Source organism: Dipodomys merriami, unplaced genomic scaffold (genome assembly GCF_024711535.1).
Source record: "Dipodomys merriami isolate MVZ:Mamm:240054 unplaced genomic scaffold, mDipMer1.0.p SCAF_9, whole genome shotgun sequence".
Classification (NCBI taxonomy): Eukaryota; Metazoa; Chordata; class Mammalia; order Rodentia; family Heteromyidae; genus Dipodomys; species Dipodomys merriami.
The window spans coordinates 43,812,603-43,828,825 of NW_027206512.1; the positions used below are offsets into that span (position 1 = coordinate 43,812,603).

A 16,223-nucleotide genomic window follows, 5' to 3' on the forward strand; every position below is an offset into this window, starting at 1 on the left:
TTTGTAAGAATCTGATCATTGTGTCTGGTCATGAACCTTGGCCATTATCAGTTTTCCCTTGGTGGGATACCAAGAATCTGAAAAAGCAGGGTCTTTATGAAGTCCTCCAGCAAACATGCAATGAACTCCTGTATGCTAGTGCTGAGAACAACAATAATGTATCAAGCACCTCTGTGCCACAACACTGAAACACCTTGTAAGTGACCACATAATTAGGTCTGAGTAAGCGGCTACGGTTTCCTCCCCCGAGGTGCTCAGGGGAGGAAGGGGTGGGTGCTCATCCTTCCCTGTTTGTCTCAAAGGCGCGTGTACCAAAAGACCCCCATGCATTTGGTACCTACAGTAATTCATTTGTTCACTTCTAGTCGATCCAGTGTTGTAAATCTTACTGAGTGGGGTTGAATGTGGCTCAGGAGATCTTCCGTATATCTCCGTAATAAAAAGCCACTGGCAGCTGGAGGCCAGTGGCTCATGTCTGCAATCCTAGCTACTCAGGAGGCTGAGATCTGAGGGTCGCTGTTCGAAGCCAGCCGGGGCAGAAAGGTCCACATGAGACTCTTATCTACAAAAACTGGAAGTGGAACTGTGGCTCAAAGTGGTAGAGCGCTAGCCATGAGCAAAAGAGCTCAGGGGCAGCACCCAGGCAGTGAGTTCAAGTCTTATGGCCAACAAAACAAAAAAGCCAAACCCACTGGAAAGCAAGTGGTCCAGAAGACTGATAATTGAATAATATAACCAAATTGAGGTAGCTGCCTAGGGTGACTAGGATTTAGGAATGCTTTGTGTACTTCTGCTTGGAAGAAGTGGTTAGAAAAAGCAACATAATAATATAACATAACATAATATAAAACCTTCAAATGGAAGAGGATGGAAAGAGTTAATATTGTTGCAATTGTTATGGTTTAATATTGTTTACAATTGTTTCCTTCCAGGGCTGGCTCTAATCTCAAACTTCCGATACAATTTTAATCAGTGCCTTGTGGAGAAGATACTCCCCCATAAAATGGCATCCTTAGATAGCATTATCTTTTAAGTACAAAGGGCTATGTAAACCCAAAGCCTGAATTTTTGAAATTTGGTACTCCTGTTTAATCTTCATTTGCTTTTTCAGTGTTCACCATTGTGTGCCATTAATAGCAAACAGCATTCTTATTGTTTCTTCCTGTTTATAGTTACTTCTTATTCAAGTTTTGAATCTGTATTCTAGAAAAGCATTGCCATCAAATCAGTTAACAATTGTAAAAGGCGAGTTGAAGAGATAGAGTATCAGCCAGGCATCTGTAGCTCACACCTGTAATCCTAGCTACTCAGGAAGCTGAAATCTGAGGATCCTGGATCAAAGCCAGCCTGGGCAGGCAAGAAAGTCCATGAGACTCTTATCTCCAATAAACCACCAGAAAACCGAAAGTGGCGCTGGAGCTCAAGTGGTAGAACTGAAGAGCTGAGGGACAGCACCCAGGCCCAGAGTTCAAATTCCATGACTGATTAAAAAAAAAAGATATAGTCTGTCTCTCTGTCTCTGTCTCTGTCTCTCTCTCTAATTCATTGTTCTCTTCTGAAATCCATTTCATTTGATTTACTAACCTGGATTTTCAGCTTATTTCCTCCATCACCCCACTAAAAGTAACCAAAACAGCCACTCTGTTCTGGCTCTCGGCCAACAGCCTGAGTTCCTACTGCTTTTCAGTCTCCACACCACTATTTCTGTCTAGGCATCAAACACTGGTGAATCTCTGTGTCCCTCTATAATTATGGCCTCCAAAGAGCAAGACAATCCATCGAGGCATGGTTAAAGATGACAAAAAAAATTTTTTTTACACTATTTACACCAGAAAGGTGGCCTGCGACTACTTTGTCCTGGGCTAGATACCCAGGACCAAGAGCAACCTCAACCACCAAACCTCCAAGCCTCCAATGGGCAGCCCCGACCTTTATTAGTTGGTCTGCAAACCATCAACCTCACTTATGACCTCCCAAGAGAGAGACAATCCATCAAGGCACAGACAGTGAAAGGTGGACAAAAGAAGTTTATTTACACTATGTACACCAGAAAAGGGTCTTGAGACTATCTTGTCCTGGGCTAGATCCCAGAACCAAGAGCAGCCTCCACCACCAAACCTCCAATAGGCAGTCCTGACCCCCGACCTTTATTAGTGGATCTGCAAACCTCCAACCCCAGACCTCCAGAGCTCCAAAGGGAAGGCTTTTCCCTTCCTTCTCTTCCTCCTCCACCGCAGGCCTCTCCACTCTCCACAGGCCTGCCCTTCCCTGCTCCTGGAGGCCTCTCCACAGGCCTCTCTGGAGGAAGGCCCCAAATGGCCCCTCGAAGAGGCCCCAATGACCTCCGGAGGAGGCCCCAAATGGCCTCCCGAGGCTTGCCCTGTCCTCCACAGACTTGCCCTGCTCCGGCCAGCTTTCCCTTCCTGCCCTCTCTCCTCCACTCCTACTCCTCCCCTCCCTCCGAGCTAACTCCGTACTAACTCCCTGTTTTCTCCTAACCCTTCCCTAACCGCTCCTCCCGCCTCTGGTTTTTCCCCCGACTCCCCAGACCTTGAAGCACGCAGCCTATATATACCCAGATATAGGCTGGGTCCCTCCCCCACGAATGTTTTCAAGCCACCATTCATGCTCCTCCCCCAAGCTGCCCACTGTCCAATCAGTTCCTGAGAGCCCACCATGTGGGCTCGACGCTCCACCCGTCCAGTGGCATGCCCCGCCCCTTTCGGCGGCACGGCTCCGCCCTCTCGCGGCGGCGCCCTGTGGGGCGGCGAGGTCAGCCTCCCAAAGCCCTGCTCTGTCCCGTGACCTGATTGGTGGAGCGGTGAGGCTCGCCTCTTGGGGCCCCGCCCCCTCCAGCCGGCCACGCGGCCACGCAGACTATTGGGCCCCGCGGATTATGGGGCCCCCACGGGTTATTACACCTCAACCCTCCAAACTACAAACCTCCAGCCCCAGACCTCCGAAGCTCCGAACCTCCAGAGGGAAGGCTTTTCCTTTTCCTTCCTCCTCCTTCCCTGCAGGCCTCTCCACTCTGCACAGGCCTGCCCTGCCCTGCTCCGGGAGGGTCGCTCCACAGGCCTCTCTGGCGGCCTCTCCGCAGGCCTGCGCTGCTCTGCTCCGGGTCGCCGCTTGCTTGCGCGTCTTTCCCCTCCTGCTGTCTCTCTCTCCACGCACGCCCCTCCCCCACCTCAACACTCAGCCTATCCAGAGGCTGCACCCCTCCCCCACTCCAACGGGTCTAACGGTTTCCAACCGCCATTCATGCCCCTCCCCCAAGCTGCCCACCGTCCAATCACTTCTTGAGAGCTGACAGCGCTTGACAACTCCTGTGACAGCTTGCCAGGTGGGGCTAAGTGCCCTGCCCCCTCCAGCAACCCTCAGTCCACAGGGCCATGACGTCAGCCTCAACGCCCCGCCCCCTCCAGGAGGCGGGCCATGGGGCCAGCGCTGGCTGTCAGGGTCCCCCGCTGGTGGCAGGCTTTGGGGTAGGCAAACAACTGCCTCATTCTTCCTTGTCACCTTTCCTAACTATAGGGTGACACCTGCAGGCCCCTCCCCCATCTCCTCACCTCCCTGCATTACCACGGCCTGGCTTATCTGTTTGATTCTCTTCTCACTCTCAGGAATGTACACTCTACTGCCTGCACAGAGTAGATAATCAAGCATTTTTTGAATGGATGAATAACTCAACCTCAGTGGGATAGATTGTATTTCTCTTTTGTAATGGCCAACGGCTTTCATAGGCCTTAGCGTATGAGTCATACGACTTAGATATACTAGGAAGTCTAACACATAGCCCCGTTATACTCTACCTAAAATGAGAATTTAAAGGGCTATTTTTATCTCTCATTCTAGCAATACTGACTAGCAGTAGTAGTTGAAGGAACAATTACAGCTAATTTATGCTGAGGTCCTACAACTTGATTTGTAAACGCACCCATAGATAGATTCAGATAGTAACTGTGAAAGTCTTAGTATTTGTCCCTGGGAAAGCACAATATAGCTGTGATCAGGACTGGAATACTTTTATTACTGATAAGTTTACAGACATTATTAACAGTGTCCTTTGTAAGTGCTCAAATAATTTTAATTGACAGTGACTGAGATAGGTTGACAATTGTGGGGACTCAGAAAACATGTTCTAAAATGAAGGCCTCACAAGCAGTTTCTCTCTGAACTTTCCCTCTTTCCTGTCTGTCATCTTTCATTTTTTTTTCAGAGCAAGCATTAGAAAGGAGAATCTCCTTCCCTAGGGTAGGGCTTAGACACCAGAATTTCCTTTCCTAGAGTTAGCACATAACTTACAATTATGTGTAAGAAGAATTGAACATAAGGAAATTATCTGATTTACCATATTCAAACATAGTTCACAAGACTCTTATTCCACAGAGGTCCCATATCTGGAAGGAAGAAATGTTACAACCAAGATAAGAAGGATCTGAACAGATGGGTTTTGCTTGGTTTCTAGCAGATTAGACCTTTTTTGTTCAATCACATTTCTATATGACTATCCCCGCCTCATCAAAGCAACTGTAAAATTAGAATTTTCCTGGATTCTTCTTCCTGTGGAAGAAGAATCTCTGGCTCAGAAGAGTTGGGTATAAGTTGTTAAATGTGTCTACCTGAAGTTCTCTGGTTTCTCTGATTCCCTGGAGTAAGCTGTTCCCTTTGTGAACTTGAACTTGGCTCAAATACCAATTTTTTTTAAAGTTTCCTTAGCACTCTACCACAGGCAACCCAATCTAGAATTTTCAAAAGGAACTTGACTAAAATCTAAAGGAGAATGAAAATGAAATTATTATAGAAAACAGAAAGAACACCAACTCCTTCATTCATTTGTTCAGCTATGCTTCTCGAGGTCCCATCCTCCCGGGCGCACACTGACATCCCATAGGGCAGATGTAACTGTGGAGGCAGGCTGTCTAGTCTGCTCGCCTCCAAGTCCTTCTCTTTCTCCACAGGTAAGGTCATTGTTCTGATTTTCATGTCAGAGTCTCAGAGCTTAACTTCCCCACAAGCCAGGCCAAATGCTTTTCTTATTCTCTGTGCTTTATCTGGTCAGATGGATACTGCATAGTCCCAAATGTCAGGACTATGGTAACTGACTTAAGATATGCTCTCTATCTTCTGGTGAGACTGGCCCACACTGCCAGTCCACTCCAAAGAACAGACCCACACAGTGCTGTGGATATGGGAAGAATGGCATTCTCTCACGAACTTATTTTCACTCACCCATTCACAAATAGGTCTCCTACAATCAGACCATACTTCCTAATACTAGCCCAATTCTGGGACCCTACTTAATACACACCAGTGATTCCCTATTACTTTCTAGGCCACCATAGTAGCATTCATTGCTCTTCATAGGGTCTCACCCCTTTCTGCCTCTCTGAATGATTTGGTGTCTAGAACGTATTATTTCTCCCACAATTAGGCCTTTATTTTTTCATACCTCTTTCCAAGATCTGCTGGCCCTGAAGACTCAAATTCAGAGGCATCTCCTGTGGCAATCTTTAAAAAAAAATCATACCAGGTCATTTTTAAATTAAAATCCTTTGATTCTTATTTCTAATGTCACAGAGACCATTTCATTAAGTAAAATTCCTTGATTCTTATTTCCAATGGCACATAAAGACTGTGGGTGAAATTCACCCACAGTTTCCAGCCTCTTGTTAGCAATGATGAGGCAGATCCCTTTCCCTTGGCAAAGAGAAATCCAAGGTTTATTGCCTTTGCCAATAACAAAAGCATTGGAAAACTGGGTAGGCAAAGCTTTTGCTGTTTGACATCTTACACATGGACCCCATGGAAAGAGCCTGGATTTCTCTCTCTGTTGCTAATCACACCAATTCTTCCCAACTTAGCATCTCTGGTCACTATATACAGGTTATCAGTGTCAAACTTGATGAAATCTGTTACCTTGAATGGTGACATTGACCTTGATGAAGAGATCTGGCTAGCAAATGGTTTGAGCATCGTGAGTCACCAGATGGTCTTTGTGCCCACGAAGATCTTTCTCACTTTGCACAACTTGTAATTTGGTACCCTCAGGTATAATGTGGTGAACAGCAAAGAGACCTTTTGTGTCATAGATTAGACAGAAATTCTCCCCGGTCTTGTTCATGTTGATGACATCCAGAAAACCAGCAGGGTGGGTGATAGCAGTTCTGACTTTGCCATTAATCTTAATGAAACACTGCATGCAGAATTTTGTGACTTCATCTCCTGTCAGGGAATACTGAAGCCTGTTTCTTAGGAAAATGCTGAGAGGCAGACATTCTCTCAGCTTGTGGGGGATGGGTGGGTGAATGGATGAGGAGCAAGCACACAAGTCAGTTTGTCCAACATCCAATGCTTGGTAGTGGCTACCCACTTCAGATGCTTCTTGGGACCATGAGCCATGGCTGCCACTAGGAAATGAAAGAGCTACTCTGGCAACCTTTATCTAGAATTTTCCAGCCTATGTTTTTCTTCTGTGCTTCTATAGAACAGTAGGAATCTCACAACTGTAACAGTTACTGAGTGTAAATGTTGCCTTGCTTGTCTGTCTCTTTGACTAATTGAGAGTGCCTGCTACAGGCATTCATAAATATTTGATGCATGGATGGAAGGATGAAAACACACTTGGCTATAAAGCCAAGAGAAATATCAATTTATTGGAGGATGACTATTTTCTTCCCTATTATAGAACAGGCAGATGGGGATTTTCCTCTACTTTATAGTGTTATATCACTGGTTTCATGAAATTTCAGAAGGCTTTAAGTTTAGTATTCCATAAACTTATAAGGGCAAAGGAATGGCCAAAAAATACTTCTGTTTATTTTCATGTATTAAAAAATGATGCTAGTGTCTCAATAAACGTATTATATTTTTAAAAATTAACAGTTGGAACTGGGTGCCAGTGGCCCACGCCTATAATCCTAGCTTCTAAGGAGGCTGAGCTCTGAGGATCTCAGTTCGAAGCCAGCCCAGGCAAGAAAGTCTGTGAGACTCTTATCTTCAAAAACTACTCAGAAAAGGCTGGAAGTGGCGCTAGGGTTTAAGTGGTAGAGCACTAGTCTTGAGCACTAGTCTAGAGAAGCTCATGGACAGCACCTAGGCCTTAAGTTCAAGCCCCAGGACTGGTAAAAAAATTTTTTTTAAAAAGAATAAAAGAGATTAACAGTAGATTACTAACTGACATTGATTCTTATGGGTTAAGAAATGTTTCAGCACAATACCTATCAAAATTCCAACCTCATTCTTCAAGGAAATAGAAGAGGCAATCCAAAAATTCATATGGAACAATAAAAGACCCCGAATAGCAAAAACGCTCCTCAATGGAAAGAACACTGCTGGAGGAATATCAATACCAAACTTCAAACTCTACTATAAAGCCATAGTAATCAAAACAGCTTGGTATTGGCATAAGAAAAGACCTCAGGACCAATGGAATAGAATTGAAAACCCAGAAATGAACCTACAGACCTATAGCCATCTAATCTTCGATAAGGGAGCTAAAACAATAGAATGGAAGAAAGACAACCTCTTCAGTAAATGGTGCTGGCAAAATTGGTTAACTACATGTAGAAAACTTAAGCTAGATCCTTATATATCACCCTGCACCAGAATCAACTCCAAATGGATCAAAGACCTTGAACTCAAAGCAGACACTCTGAAAACATTACAGGATGGAATAGGAGAAACCCTAGGTCTCCTTGGCTCAGGCCGAAATTTTCTGAATAGAGACCCGGAAACACAACAAATCAAAGAAAGGTTGGACAAATGGGATTGCATAAAGTTGCAGAGCTTCTGCAGGGCAAAGGACATAGCTAGCAAGATCAATAGAAAGCCCACGGATTGGGAGAAGATCTTTACTAGCCATACAACAGACAACGGTCTCATATCTAAAATATACTTGGAACTCAAAAAATTAAACCCCCCAACAACAAATCCTCAAAGAAACAACTGCCCAATAAATAAGTGGGCGAAAGACTTAAAGAGAAACTTCTCTGAAGAAGAAAGAAGGATGGCCAATAGACACATGAGGAAATGTTCAACATCCCTAGCCATAAAAGAAATGCAAATCAAAACAACATTGAGATATCACCTCACTCCAGTTAGAACAGCAAAAATCAAGAACTCTAACAACAACAGATGCTGGAGGGGATGTGGACAGAAAGGAACCTTACTTCATTGTTGGTGGGAATGTAAACTTGTTCAACCACTTTGGAAAGCAGTATGGAGGTTCCTCAAAAGACTTCACATAGAACTCCCCTATGACCCAGCAATCCCACTTTTGGGCATTTACCCAAATGTTTACAAACAAGACCACACTAAAGCTACCAGCACAACTATGTTTATTGCAGCATTATTTACCATAGCTAAGATATGGAACCAACCCAGATGCCCCTCAGTAGATGAATGGATCAAGAAAATGTGGTATATATACACAATGGAATTCTATGCCTCCATCAGAAAGAATGACATTGCCCCATTTGTTAGGAAATGGAAAAACTTGGAAAAAATTATATTAAGTGAAGTAAGCCAGGCCCAAAGAAACATAGGTCCCATGGTTTCCCTTATTTGTAATATCTAGTAGATGTATGAGTCAAGTGGAAAAGGTCAGATAATGTGATGTCAGGAAAATGAACCCTTAGATATGTATTTTAATGTTTTTTTCTTTTATGCATGTGTTTCTAACGCATTTATAAGATTATCTCTTTGTTGCTTTGTATGTCCCTCCCCCACAGTATAACTCCTGCTTTCACTATATTTGATGTCAGTATAACTTGTGGAGGAGATGGGGAAAAACCAGTTGTTTAAGGATACAGGTGGACCTGTTGCAACAATGAGAAGTACAAGTTGTCATGTCCAAAACGAGCTTTACAACGTCGGTGCGGGGAGGGAGGTGGGGGGGGAAGGGGGGGGAAGGAGAAGGATTGGGATTGGGGGGGAGGGGGGAGGCTGGGAAGGGATGTGAAGGGTAAACACAGGAGGAGGCTGCAATGCTTGGTAAGAAATGTATGCATTATCCTGCCCATGTAATTGTAACTCCTCTGTACAGTATGTTCACAAATAAAATAAAATTAAATTAAAAAAATACAAAATCAAAAAAAAAAAAGAAATGTTTCAGGCTGGGCATAGTGGCTTGTACCTGTAATCTTAGCTCCTCTGGAAGCAGAAGTCAGAAAGATGGAAGTTTGAGGCTAACCCAGACAAAAGGTTTGTAAGACACAAACTTTAGTGGCATGTGCTTGTTATCCTAGCTGTATGAAGAGCTTAAAGCCAGAGAGTTGCAGACCAGGCTAGCCTAGGTAAGAAAAGCAAGACCCTACCTGAGAAATATGAAGGCAAAAAGTCCAGTAGGAGCTGGGTACCAGTGTCTCACGCCTATAATCCTAGCTACTCAAGAGGCTGAGATCTGAGGATCGAGATTCAAAGCCAGTCTCTGGCAGGAAAGGCCGTGAGACTCTTATCTCCAATAAACTACTCAGAAAACTGGAAGTGGCACTGTGGCCCAAGTGGTAGAGTGCTAGCTTTGAGCTGAAGAGCTGAGGGACAGAGCTCAGACCCAGAGTTCAAGCCCCATGAATGACCAAAAAAAAAAAAAAAAAAAAAGTCGAGTAGGGTAGGTGGCTAAATGGTAGAAGCCTAGCAAGGGCAAGCCCCTGAATTTAAACCTTGGTATTAATTTTTAAAAAAAATCCCAGGATACATCTTTCACTTGATATATTACTTCCTGATCCCTAACAGACAGGAAGCACACAATCTGGCTTCTGTGTTCCTAGAACAAGTTCATGACCATTCCACAAAGTTTGTTGCTGTGCTGATGGTTTGCTTGTAGAATACTCATTTGGCAATATTTACCTAATAGTTTGAAGATGTCCAGAGCATAGAAAACACAGCTACTTGTTAGGGGGAAAAGAATAAACATTTTGAATTTGATTTGTATGCCAAAAAGTTCTTTCAATCATTATGCTTCTCCTTTTTCTGCTTTGTTTATCTTTTTAAAAACACACATCCTTTGTGTTCACACTTGCTTCTATATTCAGTGACTATCCTTAGCACCGAATTCTTGGGGGAGAGATTGTGGCTGCATAGCGAACAGCTGACCTGAGCTACAAACACAGCAGATAAACAGAAGATCCTGCGTGCCTGCTATCTGAATATATTCAATGTCAATATAGTCGGCTATGAAATACAAAGACGGAAGGAAACAATCTTTGCATTCTCTCTCCTCCGTTCCAGAAAAATCAAGAAAATGCTATACTTGAGATTCAGAGGGGTTCTCTTGTTGCAGTCTGTTTGTTGTTGTTGGTTTTGGTTTGTGTTTTAAATCTGAGGCTGCCATCTATCAGGTCCGAAACTTTCAGTCAGGGCAATTGATTCTACTTTATCAAAGAATCAAAAGGTTGTTAGATTACTTTATCAACATGAAGAGTATTGGGATTATGCTTTCCCTGTTCATTATGCCCCTAATTGATGCACCTGGAATAATGTGGTAGGAGAAAGTATTTCAGGGTGGTTGTATTTTCTGAGGGTTCCCTCTGGGCAGGCAGGTCTGACTCATAGCTCTTTTATGGAAAACAGCTCCAACAGGTTCTTTCCTGCATAGGCTGTTCTCAGTGATTGGCATGGGGGTAGTGTTGGCAAAGCAACCATGTGTGGGCAAGGTGAGAAGGCCAGGCTCTGAGGAGGCCTGAGTGTGGAGGTCCAAGTGACATCTCAGTTCTGAACATTCTCAACAGTGGTGGGCTGATCAGGCAGATCTCCTTCCCTGTGGGAGAGAGATGCACCCAGCAGCAACCTGCGGCTGCCTGACTGTGGGAGGGTGACGTATGTCCTGGTGCCCTGCTATTCCTTACACTACAAGGGACCACAGCTACTGATGATAATGAGGCAGCTATTGTCTTCTGCTGGACTGCTTGGGGTGTGCTATGTGCTCTCTCTCTCTCTCTCTCTCTCTCTCTCTCTCTCTCTCTCTCTCTCTCTCTCTCTCTCTCTCTCTGAATTCCTCTTCTGGGAAGCTGTGGCCCAGGGGAGATACCTGCCTTTGCCACCATAAAAAATAACATTAGAGCTATTTTCTCAATCTCCATTTCTAAAACCATGGTCTGTGCTCTGTGTGTGTGTGTGTGTGTGTGTGACACAGAGACAGACACACAGACACACAGACACACACAGACATACACACACACACACACACAGAGGCAGAGAATAATGCCTGTTGATTTAGAATGAAAATCCACCCTCTGTAGTGCACATTTTGTTAATGCACTTGCATAATTACCTGCATAATGGAGATGTTATCAAGAACATTTCCATGATCTTCAAAATTCCCTCGTGTCTCTTTATTGTTAACCTTTCCCTTTCCCTTCAGCCTCTGGCAACTGAGTGATCTATTTTCTGCCCCTGAAGTTGTGCTTTTCCCCAAGTGTCTTGTAAATAGCATCATATAGGGACTTCATTAAGGATTTAACCCAACCTGTGCTGGCTCCCTGCTAGCATGTGCTCATACCTAGCCTGATTGTTTTACCTGAGGATAAATTACTCTCAATAGTTATTTGATTATATCTTTCCTTGGAGTGTTCACTCCCACGAGGACGTAAGAACAAGGATTTTGCTGGTTTGCTCCCGTATCTGCAGGGTTCAGGATGCAGCCTGACATTTTATGTGTTCGGTAAATATTTGTTGAATGAACTGCAAAAAGGACAAAGAGATTGGAACTTCCCAGGATCCTCTCCATACTCAGAATGACCTTGTTAAAAAGAGATTATCTTTTCCCCTATAAAATGTGTTCATCTAAGTATTGCTCTGGAGCCAAAGGAGATGATTATCTTGAAGTAAGACAATTACAAGCAATTAGGCTGATCCAGATCATCAAATGTCCTTTAAACTCACTTTCTGGGTGATTACATTACCCAGAATGGAACTGACCTCAAGTGACTGAAATGGAAAAAACGATAGTAGCTATTTTGTTGGGTTATTACAAGATTAGATGACTTAACATTAGTGAAGTGTTTTCTGCAGTGGTTTTCAACTGGGAGCTATTTTATCTTCCACCTTTATCCTGCTTCTTTCTTCCCCCACCAGGACTTTGGCATGTCTGGAGACTTTTGTGTTGTCGTCAAACCTGGAATGGGAAGGACTGCTACTTGTACCTGCTGCTGAACATTCCAGAATGTTCAGGAAAGTTCCTTACTCACCTGTCCTAACATCTCTAAAATGCTGCCGGTGAGAAATCCTGGCTGAATACAGTGTCAGGCACATAGTAGGAGCTGCATTGTATTTGTATTATTACTTTATCAATGTCTCCACCTGATGCATGTTCTCACACAGTGTAAGAGGAGAGGAATGACAGAAAACTTGGTGGAGGACATTGTCTGCAGTCAAGACTGTCTTTAAAACTTACTCAGCATTACCCTTCATTAGCTATGTGATTTTTGAACATGCTACTTGATTCATTTTTTCCTGTACCTCATATTTTTTGTCTATAAAATTGGGTTAATTAAAGTAATTAATTAATGTTGTAGAGGGATTGGATATAATAATCCCTATAAAACATTCAACACTGGGCTGGGAAGATGACTCAGTGGTAGAACGCTTGCCTTGCATGCGTGAGGCCCTGGGTTCGATTCCTCAGCACCACATAAGCAAAAAGAAAAAAAGCCAGAAGTGGCGCTGTGGCTCAAGTGGTAGAGCGCTAGCCTTGAGCTGAAGAGCTGAGGGACAGCGCCCAGGCCCAGAGTTCAGGCCTCACGACCGGACCCCCCCAAAAAAAAGAAAAAGAAAAAGAAAAAGAAAAAAGAGAATCTCATAGATTTTCCTACCTATTCTGCCTGTTGGAGCCACAGTCCTCAGATTTCAGCTTCCTGAGTAGCTAGGATTACAGGAGGAAGCCACTGGGCTCACCAGAGTTGCCACTGAGCCTTGAAAGACATCCAGTAAATATTCAGTTCTGCTAACACTTCCCTGTAGAAAGAATGATTGAAAACATTTATAAAAAGTAGATTAGCAATATGAAAACCAGTCACAGACAATAAGATTCCTGACATAGCTGAGGAAAAATTTAATTTTCTCAAAATGTGCTAAGTCAGAGTTAACACACTAATGTCCAGCAAGTAAAATTGTAGGCCGGCTGTGAAATGCTGCTCCCTCATGTCTTTAGAGCAGCCAGGCTATGGTGTGGAATTTCGAGTCCTCTCATGATCTCTGCCATTTGGACATCACCAGAGAAGCCAGGTGTAGAACATATGAGCCAGGCTAGGACAAAGAACCCATGGAGCTGCTAGAGAGAAATGTACTCAAGAATAAGATAACCAGCATGAAAGAGCAGGATGGTGGTAGTATCATGAGTTGAACCTAAGAATATCCCCCAAGGCTTAACTATTAAAGGTTTAATTACCAGCTGATGGGATTTTGAGAGGCGATTGGATCCTGAGGACTTTAACTTCATCAATGGGCTAATCCACTGATGAATTCATAGATGAGTAGAGTTTTTGGGAGGTGTGGCTTACTTGGAGGAAGTAGATCACTGAGGGTGTGTGCTTGAAAGGAATACTTTGTCTCCACTCCTATTGTCTTTCTCTGCTTCCGGTTCACCATGAGGCAAACACCTTTGCTTCACTGCATGCTCCTCATAATGATGTGCTTACTCATCACCCATGGACCCCCAGAAGCAATGGAGTCAAGTCAGCAAGTACTGTAATGTTTGAAGCCCTGGGTTCAAATAAACACTTCCTCTCCTAAGCTGTTTAGCTCAGGCATTTTGTCATAGCAATGAAGATTGACTAACACACAAACAGATCTGATATACTACTGCAAAAAACAAATACAAAACAACCTAAGAAGTCAACCAATTCTGATATAAACATAAGAATTAACAAATGTACTCACTGGACACTATGTTGAAAATGAACTATACAACTTGTGGGTGGGAATGGATGGGAAAAACTGGGAGAAAGGGAGGGAAGAGGTGACACTGTCCAAAAAGAAATGTACTCATGGGCTGGGAAGGCGCTGTGGCTCAAGTGGTAGAGCGCTAGCCTTGAGCTGAAGAGCTGAGGGACAGCGCCCAGGCCCAGAGTTCAGGCCCACAACCAGACCCCCCCCCCAAAAAAAAGAAATGTACTCTTCACTTGACTTATATAACTGTAACCCTGTGTACATCACTTTTATAATAACAACAAAAAAAGTAAAATGAAGAATTCACAAATGAGTCGGTGTGTTGTGAAATATACATGGAAAGGAACAGGTAGTAATAGAACTAATTTCAGTTAAAATTAAAATGGAAAAACAGAAGTGGTTCAGCTAGCTGACTTTTAGGGAAAATTGATTAAGGAATAACTAACTTGTGATTATGTTATTATATCAAGTAAGTATTTGGTTGATAAATTGGGTAAAATTAAGATTGGAATGCTTATATTCCTTTAGGGAAACAAACAGGGGTGAAATAGAAGATTGTTCACCATTTATTCAGTGAAGCCTATAAGATAGGGAAGAATGAATGAACAGGACCTTCAGTAGAGCTTAATTGGGTGTAAAACACAAGCTATAACTGGTGGGTCTCTTCTCTTCCTTTTTCTCTTCTCTCCCTCTCTTTCATTGTTTTCCTCCTCTCCTCTTTTCCCTCTTCCCCTTCCCCTTCCTTCTCTCTTTTTTTTTTTTTGTTGGTTGTGGGGCTTGAACTCTGGGCCTGGGTGCTGTCCCTCAGCTCTTCAGCTCAAGGCGAGCGCTCTACCACTTGAGCTACAGCGCCACTTCCAGTTTTCTGGTGGTTTATTGGAGATAGGAGTCTCACGGTCTCTCCTGCCTGGGCTGGCTTTGAACCGCGATCCTCAGATCTCAGCCTCCTGAGTAGCTAGGATTACAGGCGTGAGCCACCAGCGCCCGGCCCTTCTCTCTTTTCTCTTTCTCTTCCCTTTCTTTTCCCCTCCCTCCTCTACCTCTTCTCCTCCTCCTTCTTCAGTGGTACTGTCCTGCTTAGGCAGGACAAAGTTTTACCACTTGAGCTATACCTTCAGCCTAGTTACTCTCATTCTTAGAACAGTCCTTGATGCTGTTCTTAAGATGAGTTATATGCTTGGATTCCAACTCCCATTGTGACTATTCTTACATTCAGGCAAGAATATTTCCACCTGCCCATTAATTGCTGTATCCAATCAGAAAGGTCAGTTAATTCATCCATCATACTGACTATTCATACCCTCTGCTGTTTACCTACTCTTCCATAAAGCCCACGACTGGGTGGCTGAGAAGGAAAAAAAAAAAAACAAAACAGGAATAGTGGCAATTGATAAGTTGTAGAATATTTGGAGATATTGGAAATATTTGGTACCATTTTATTTAAATAAAAAATAAAAAACAATGAAAATGCTGGCTCTCTAGATTTTCTAAGTAAAAATATTTGTTTGAACATATGCTCTGCTCACATTGAATTTATGCTTTGCTCCAGTGGATTTTTTTCCTATCCTTCATTTATATTCCAAAACAAAGTATTTTCTGTCATTGGGACTAATGTAATTAATTTTTTTTTACAATGGAAACAGAAAATGTGGGGTCTATAACAATAATCCCAGTGTTTATGGGCATATCATTAATGAATTCCATTCTATTAACACAGAGCTTTTAGCTTATCCTTACATGTGTACATTTACTTCTAGGCATAAGCATCTGGCAAAAGTCACTTAAGAAATGAATGAATGAATGATGTCTGTAACCCTGGCCATTACTGACTTTCATCATCTAATTTGGGGTAACGGTGTGGGCTCATCTTTCTCCCCAAACAGTGGTAAATACAGGGGAAATCATCTTCAACTTTGTTCCTTGAGATCAGTTACTTATCTTGTGTAGGATACTCTGCTTACTGGAAAATGACTCAAAACGAAGAAGCCTCTCTTCAGACTTTTTTTTTTTTGTCTTACCCAAAAGGAAGTGAGTGTGGGTGAGTTGCAGTAACTTAGTGTCCCGTGGAGGTGAAAGTTGAAGCAGGAAGCAAGATGGCATCAATGTACTGAATGGAAACACACTTGTACCCTGTGAAAAGACATGCCCCAAACAGTGCTCCTTAAGTTATTTGTGGCAGTAGCGATCACATTCATTTTAATTTTGCCAGAATATTTCAAGACACCACAAGGTAAGTATAAAACTCTATGCAATCTAGCTCTTCCTTCCTAATTTTTAACAGTTGTCAGCTTACAGTGACAGAAAAGGTCTTCCTGGGTGCATGTTGTCTCAGCTGA

At 43.2% G+C, this 16,223-nt stretch overlaps 1 protein-coding gene and 1 pseudogene across 7 annotated transcripts in view; one reads left to right on the plus strand and one right to left on the minus strand.

Annotated features, from left to right (window-relative positions):
• Nucleotides 1–5,545: 5,545 nt before the first annotated feature.
• LOC138820656 (small ribosomal subunit protein eS4, X isoform-like) lies at nucleotides 5,546–6,402 on the minus strand (annotated as a pseudogene).
• Nucleotides 6,403–15,957: 9,555 nt separating this feature from the next.
• The window catches only part of Tmem156 (transmembrane protein 156), a 42,948-nt gene continuing 42,682 nt past the window's right edge, over nucleotides 15,958–16,223 (plus strand). For all 7 annotated transcript variants that reach the window (XM_070012279.1, XM_070012272.1, XM_070012275.1 and 4 more), the window contains exon 1: nucleotides 15,958–16,117. In XM_070012279.1, coding sequence (XP_069868380.1) covers nucleotides 16,030–16,117 — 88 coding nt within the window. In that variant the 5' untranslated portion in view covers nucleotides 15,958–16,029. The remainder of the gene's footprint in view (nucleotides 16,118–16,223) is intronic.